Source organism: Choristoneura fumiferana, chromosome 3 (assembly GCF_025370935.1).
Source record: "Choristoneura fumiferana chromosome 3, NRCan_CFum_1, whole genome shotgun sequence".
Classification (NCBI taxonomy): Eukaryota; Metazoa; Arthropoda; class Insecta; order Lepidoptera; family Tortricidae; genus Choristoneura; species Choristoneura fumiferana.
The window spans coordinates 13,057,646-13,065,914 of record NC_133474.1 but is presented as its reverse complement, the minus strand read 5'-3'; the positions used below and the strand labels follow the sequence as shown (position 1 = coordinate 13,065,914).

General features: G+C 36.7%; 1 protein-coding gene across 1 annotated transcript; it reads left to right on the top strand.

Annotated features, from left to right (window-relative positions):
- Positions 1-1,866: 1,866 nt before the first annotated feature.
- Rpn7 (regulatory particle non-ATPase 7) lies at positions 1,867-8,034 on the top strand. Its single transcript, XM_074085714.1, has 6 exons — positions 1,867-2,282; positions 2,866-3,040; positions 4,166-4,325; positions 4,984-5,168; positions 5,769-5,944; positions 7,433-8,034. The coding sequence occupies exons 1-6, from the start codon at positions 2,005-2,007 to the stop codon at positions 7,605-7,607; spliced, it is 1,149 nt and encodes a 382-aa protein (XP_073941815.1). The 5' UTR covers positions 1,867-2,004; the 3' UTR covers positions 7,608-8,034.
- The last annotated feature ends 235 nt before the right edge of the window (positions 8,035-8,269 follow it).

The window sequence follows — 8,269 nt, the reverse complement described above, 5'->3', positions numbered from 1 at the left end:
TGACGTCGCTCGATGAGAGCGAAACATAGATGTCGCTAGTTGCTGCTGCATAAGTAGCGTAGTAGAAATAAGCAACCTGAGATATGTATGCATAGGAAAAATTCGTGTCTAAATTCCTGTCCAGCGGTGGTGTAGGGGTTATAGCACGCAGCACGGATTGCTGAGGACCTGGGTTCGATTCCCAGCGCTGGTCTCTTTTTCTGGTTTTTCTGTGCATCCATGTCTCAGTTTGTATTTTCGATATGGTTTCACGGGATACCCGTAAAAGTAACAAATTTGGAGTTGAAATAAAAAATACAAAAAGACTCCAAATAACCAATCATAATCTATATCCATTATAATTTATAACCATTTTTTTATTAAAAACAATCCTCCTTCGGGCAGGCGGGTAAAAATTACATACAGAATCGACTTCAAAAAAGTAGGAGTATGCATGTTTTTTAAAATTTATACTGGATGTTTGGCAGTCGGATGTAGGGATTTGAACATTTGATAATTTTTGACATTTACTATTATGCTAAGATTCATGGTTTTTGAGATATTGTTATTTTCTTGATTTACTCTGTATAGCCTGTATTGAGTCAAAATAAATTCAAATATGTAATTGCCTACTAATGCTAGACTGATAAAAAAAACAGCTTTAGACATCACGCGATGATAAAAAAATCTAAGATAATTTTATAACTTTGTGTGTCTACGAAAATAATAAACTTCTTTGTTTTACTTACGAGCTTTCCAATCATAATCCCTTTAACAGAACTAAATTGTTTTGGTATTTTATGTGTATTTCCTTGGTATTTCCAAAAAAGAGACCTCGTTTCCGTACAGGGCAATTGTGTACGACTATGATGGTACTGGCTATACGACTAAAGAAATTAAGACTCAAAAACTAAGCATAATAATAATAAAAATACATATTATAATCTCTACACCAACAGACTACAAAGAGATAGGTACTATGTGGGTACTATACTCCGTTTAATTTAAGGTTTGAATTAACGGTCAAATTGTAACACACGTTTCTCGGTATTTCGAACACAAATGGATTAAGCATGTACATTTATTAGCGGTATTTATTATGTTTTTATTACAGAAGTTACCACACTTAAATAGTCTCGTTGTTTCATTTAAAAACGTGTGCAAATTTTACCGTTAAGTTTCAAATGTTAAAAAAATGGAGTATATGTATCCTACACCCGACTGCTAATCATTAAAGAAAGAAAGAAATCGAGTACGTACAACCCTCAAAGAGGCAAAAACTAATGGATATTGATTAGAATTCCAGATAAAATGATAAATGTGTTTTAAGATATTATAATGAATAAATTCAAGTATTTGAGATTGAATCACAGTACAATTAGCATTTCTTTTTTCAATTTAATTGCCTTATAAATATAATTATTATAATATAATATTTTTACATATTATAACTATTATAAGATTTTCTATTCCATGAATGTAATAAAAAAAATAGTACTCAAATCAACAGCAGTCATATTTTTTACAGTAAATCTTATTTTGTTTAAATATTTCACTGTCCAATCCTGAGGTCCACTCCAAATAGAAAAAAGGGCTGGCAATACTACAATGACAAAGTAGAATTTAGACAAAAAAAGTGTTTTATCGGAGCGTGTTCAAATACTAAATCGTAACTATTTCAATATTTTTGAAAAAGACATACACACGGTTTTAGAAACTTAGCAATAAGGAAATTTAAAAAAATTGATGCACTTATGTACTTGAATTTATATTCTGATGAAGTAATAAAGCAATGCGAATTTTGTTAAAAATCATCAAAAATAAAATGTTCTCCATTTTTTTGATGCTTGCTCAATAAACAACCCTACTTAACATGACATGACAGATAGTTAACCTATTTGACAGCTCTGACTGGCCAGTTTGCTTTACTTCACCAAAATTGTTATTCGTTACCTATATTTTCTATCTGAAAGTCATAGTCTGTTATATCCATAACATATTTTTTTGTAACTACAAGTATAAACTATGGAGCTTTCAGCTGAAGGTAAAACCCCTGAATATATGGCTTTAGCCGGAATCAAGTTTAAACTTACGATACCTGAGTATAAAAATGATGCTCAACTTCGGGAACAGCTATTACAAGGAATAAAGGCTGGTAATATGGCACCTTATTACAAAGAAGTTTGCACTGAACTGGGGTGGTCTTTTGATCAGAAGTTATTTGATGAAATGGCGAAAGAAAACGCGGACAGGCTGTCGAAGTTCCAAGAAGATGATTCGGAGACGCCAGTGTGGCAGGACAGGTAGTTACTAACAGCGTTGTATTTCTTAGTACATATTTGGGCATGTTTGGGTCATTGAGCTTGAGTACATACCATTTTTTCAAGTATTTATTTCATTTGCTTCATCATTTCTTTGTTATGTATGAAGGGAAAAATGAAAGTGGACGAAGCGAAACAAGTATGTAAGGATCGTAGCAAGTGAAAAGAAGTGGTCTCTGCCTACCCTTACGGGAAAGAGGTGTGATTATATGTATGTATGTATGTATTTCTTTGTTTGTTTGCTTAATGTTTTACAAGTAAATTCTGATAACCCACTTCTACTGGTTGAATTGATTTGTAATTTGGTAAGCAGAAATGTTGCATTAATCCTTTTATTTGGATAGTATCGATTTAGGTGCATTTGTTCTTATTCACAAAACATCCCTCCACCAAAATTATATCCCATTCGCAAAATGTCTCTTGCAAACCATCCTTTGTACTAAATGGTTCATCTGCAAAATGTTTGAAAATCTCGCGTAAATTGTTCAATTCCATGTTGCGAGCATACAAGAGGTTAAAAACTTAATATCTGACTATGATATGGTAATTTTTTTATGGCTTCCAGATTGGATTATTTGTGTTCCGTTGGAGATAAAGAAGGAGCTACTGCTCTTGCCACTATGAAGTATGAAGACTCCACACTGACTACCAACAGAAGGCTAGATGCAATCTTTGCCTTGTTTAGAATTGCTTACTTCCATGGCTGCAATGTAAAGGACATGGGAAAAGCCATTAACAAGGTAAAATTTGTAACAGCATATGATTTAAAATTGCAGTCACATCTACATGTAACATTTCCCTTGAATGTAAGCCTGGATGAATGTAAGGATTTGTGTTGTTGTATCAATGTTGAACAGGAGCAGAGGCCTTATTATCTAGCACACTTGGAAACAGTTGCTTTCACTAGTTCTTTCTTTCATATGGTATTGGATATGGGTTGAAAAAGATGGGGAAAGCGATGGTGTGCGCCAGTGTGTGAAATAATATGGTCACAGGTGTAGGCCTAGTTTTAATTAAACCAAGCAGAATGCCTCTAACAGTTTTCAATGATTCTTGACTATTTAATTATATGTATATTACATTATTTTCTATGACAACACCTTTGACTATGATTGGTGTCAATGAGCTCCTGGTATTTTGGTGCAAATACTATTTTCATGATTTCAGACAGACTGACACTTTTCAGTTCATAATTAATTCCTGCTGAACATTTGAAAGTTCAACTTAAACTTTTTTGTTTTTGGCAACTGTTCGCTTTAGTTAAGCAACCACTACTGTCAATGACTCCTAACAGCAGTAAAAGTGTATATTTTGTTTGACCAGTTTTTAAAAAACAGTTTTTAAACAGTGGATGCCGTAAAAAGCTTGTTGCGTACCTAAAATAGACATACACAGACATTCAAAATTAATATTAGTTAATTGTCTCTAAATTAACAAAACATTGTGATAGGTTGCAGTTGCAGGTGGTAAGACCTTGTGCGAGGTCCGCCCGGATTGCTACCACCATCTTGCTTTCTAATCCTGCCGTGAAGCAGCAGTGCTTGCACTGTTGTGTTTCGGTGTGGAGAGTAAGACAGCCAGTGAAATTACTGGCACTTGAGGTATCCCATCTTAGGCCTCTAGGTTGGCAACGCATCTGCAATACCCCTGGTGTCACAGATGTTTATGGGCGGTGGTGATCTCTTACCATCAGGAGACCCACTTGCTTGTTTGCCATCCAGGCGAAAAAAAAAATAATTAAAAAAATTATATCACTAATCCTAATTTCTAAAAAACAAATGTCAGAGCAACTTGCCTTTGTAGCTCTTTAATTCCAAACAAAAAACATAGTATCAATTAAATATAAAAACATTTCTTAATTTCAGGCTCATGAGTTGGTTGATAAAGGTGGCGACTGGCGCTCAAGGAACAAACTGAAGGCATATGAAGCTATCTACTGCCTCGCTGTCAGAGACTATAGTAAAGCTGCAGAGCTCTTCATTGACTGTGTCTCCACTTTCGAGTCTTACGAGCTTGTTGATTTTGGTAAGCTAAGCCCATCATATCTTTCATTAATCAATTCAATGTGTTTTGATGTGGTTTGCACAGACATGAACTGCTAGTACAGTTTGTAATAAAGCCAATGATTATTTGTGTTTTGGGGTTGAATGACTTTCTGTCCAGTTTCTTGCGGCGCATTCTTCTTGGCAATGACTTTACGACAGCGCTGATAGTTTAAAAAAATGACGTGTGTGAGAGTGCCCATTGCGGTCTATTTACTAAATAAATTATTTGAATTTGATATATCTCAGTTGGCAGAAACGAAATGGGATCATTTTGTTATCCTTCTGTCTGTATATATATGTCCATCCATAAAGATATGTAACGGATTCTATGAACCTGATTTTCACACACTTATTTTTGTTGATGATACAAAATTTGGAAAAACATGTAGTTTATTAAGTCAGGTGTTACTTTTCTGATGTATATCTAAAATATAAAATCAAATCATCAAATTATATGTAGGTCTGATGAAAATACAATCATAAGGTACAATAAAGCTGATTTGATGATTGAGTCGGAAACTAGGCAGTGGAAGTCATAGTTGTGCATTAAAGCAGGTTTTATAGTTGTTGTAAACTATAATTATTATATTAATTAATCACAAATACAGCTAGATGACTTGGAATCTACAAATTTCCAGGTACAATAATCCAGTATTGCGTGCTGGCATGCGCGCTGGCTTTGGAGCGTCACGCGTTGCAGGCGGCGCTGCGGCGGCAAGGGGCCGCCGTGCAGGCCCTACGCTCGCGCTTCCCCGAGCTGCGGGAACTCGTGGAGTCGCTGCATGAATGCCGCTACGCTGACTTCATGAAGAGCCTTGCTTGGGTGAGCTTATACCTAATATAAATCACAGTACATACTTGGTAACTTACAAATGCCAAGCCGTGTACAAGCCGTGGCGGCCTAGTGGTTTGAACTATGGCCTCTCAAGCAGAGGATCATACGTTACAACCGGGGCTCTTGAGTGCCTTTGGCCAGTTGTATTTTCGGCCATTGTGCATGTTGCTTTATGTTTTTTATTGTCTTTATGTTTTACGGTGTGCGCCTGCCGTAATAACGCCGCGGCGAGCGAGTTTCAGTCTGTCGGGCTAGCCGAGCGCCGCTTTCCTTAATTGTTGTTTCGTAATCTAATAAAATAAGTACATAGTTACCCCCTTATTCATAAAACTTAACAAGCCTATGTTAACTAACAAATGCTTTGTCCCTTTCTAACAAATACAAATGTCGAAGTGACAGATAAGGACAAACGAATTTTAGCGGCATTTTAACTAAAATAGGTTTGATTGTCTTTTATGAATAAGGGGGTTAGTGTTTAAAAATTGCAAATAGTGCACTTGTGGAATTCGATCTATCGGCCCAATAGCCGCGATCGGTTGGCAACCTGCTATTGATTACTTGGTTATACTATGACTATATTGTGTGCAGGTGGAGACCCTTATCTGCGTGGACCCAGTGTTCCGGCCTCATTACCAGCACTACGTGCGAGAAGCTCGCATCAAAGCTTACGTGCAGCTTCTGCGTGCCTACCGCTCGCTCAGCCTTGACAACATCGCGGCTACCTTCGGCGTAACTCGGGAATTCGTCGAGGAAGAGATCTCCAAGTGAGTCAGACCAGATGATTGTCTATAGATCCTGTCACGCAACCGGCTCATGTATAAATGCGGATTGGGTACTGCAAACCCAACATTATTTCGCGGGTGTTTGCACGTTTACCTTCACTGAAAAGCTCATGATAAATTTGTAAATTTTATTTCGCACTCAAAAGAGGTGCTAGTCTAGACTTGAATTCACGGTCCTCTGCATGAGAGGCCATAGCTCAAGCTAATGGAATACCACAATATTATGTACAAAAGATGCTTTTTTGTGTGGCTCTGGTGTTCCGACTGTTAGGGGTCCCACCACAAAGAGTTTTGAATGTGATAAAAAAAATTGTGTTTCAAGCGGAGTAAATGCTGAACAATATAATTCGAAATTAGTCTTATAAAATTTACGATTTCCATACCTTGTTGAAATAAAATAACGGACTCAATATATGGAAACCGCAAATTAAAGAAGTTTAATAATTAATATGCAGTATTATACAACTGAGCTCGAAACACTAATTTTGTTTCAAGTTCGTTCATAAGTTCTACCTGTATAAAAGAGAACATTAGTAGATTTATAACCAAGGGTGGAAAGTGACCCACTTCACCCGTGATGCCAATAATCCGACGGGAAATGGGTAATTTCACGTAAAATACTACAAAAAAATGAGAATAATAATAAATTGAATTCACTTTTCCTCCAACTTTACATTTTAGGCTGGCCAATTGCCACGGCCGACTATAAAAAAAAACGAGTTGGTCACAACCAAGGAGCTTATATACAAAACTGGAGGTTAAAACGCCGAACGAAGAAATTTGACCTTTATTACTTATTTATATATTTCATCTCTTTCTTTCACATTTCACGCATTACTGCCATCTCTTTCTTAACTTAACTAACGAAAGAGATGGAATATGTTCGTGATGTAATAAAGATCAAATTTCTTGTTTCAAACGGATGTCCAGTGTTCAAGCTCCAGTGTTGTATATAAGCTCCTTGGTCACGACGTGCATCTAGATAGACGAAGTCCCGGCTATCTACCCATGAAAATTAAACTTTCCGAACAGGAGAGATGAAAAAAAATGACATCCGTCCATCTCGTCGGTGGACATATGGATCCGAGACGTGGTGCTTTACTGTAGGCCTTAGAAATAGGCTCAGAGTTGCTCAGCGAGCTATGGAAAGAGCTATGCTTGGGGTTTCTCTACGGGATCAAATCAGAAATGAGGAGATACGTAGAAGAACAAGGGTCACCGACATAGCCAAGCGAATTAGCTCGTTGAATTTCCACTCAATGTTGTCGAAACGTTGAGGTAATGTTAGCAATGTATATGTAGATAATTTTCTGTGATTAGTTCAGATCTCAAACAAATTGCGTTTTTGCTTCTCCTTCCCCAGGTTTTACAGTCGTGGGTCAGCTCCAGTAGAAATACTAGTTTTTAATAACGCTTGCCCCCCTTTGTTTTACTCCAGATCTAAAACGTAGTTATGTGTGATCCCCACAGCTTCACGGCAGCCGGTCGTCTCCAATGCCGCATCGACGCCGTCGCGGGCTGCGTGGTGACCGGGGCAGGCCGCGGCGCCGACGCCGACCGTTCCCAGCTGTACCAGGCGACCATACGTGAAGGCGACTTGCTCCTCAACCGCGTCAAGAAGCTCGCTAGCGTTATCAACTTCTAGTTTCTTCTGTGCGCTTAGTAAGTGCGAGTTGTTTGTCAATGCAGTTTGCTTTTTATTGTAAATCGTTTATCAGTTTTTTTTAAGAAGTGAAGTGAGCATTCTTGACGTCTAAAATACTTTTTATAAATTAATTACACCCAATAACAATATAAATGACTATGGCACATCATAATTTTATCGTTATTTACTCTTACTTATTTTATAAAAGTATTTTCAATAAAAAGACAGGTTCAGATTGTTTACGATCTGTTGTTCAGCACGGTTCTAAATTTTCAACAGTGTCTATATTAAAACGTGTACCTAGTAAAAACTGAATAAACTTAACGCGTTTTCCGTCTTTGGAATTCAAGCTACCTCTCAGCTATTTTAATTGAAATCAGCTAAGTAGTGTAGCTATATACGACATTGTCATTATTAACGATACAACCAGCTAATACTACATTGACAAATGCCTCGTCTTTGTAATTCTTATAATATGTATAGTTATGAATTCAGATTCAGATTTTCATGTCATAACATACTCCATTAAATATGTAGGATCAGTTCACTGATTTAATAGAAAAAAAGTATTTTTATGTTTTTATCGAAACTACCGGAAATACTTGTCATTAAATTGGTGTTTTAGCAAATATAAACTACAGACTTATTGAATTGAATTGTAT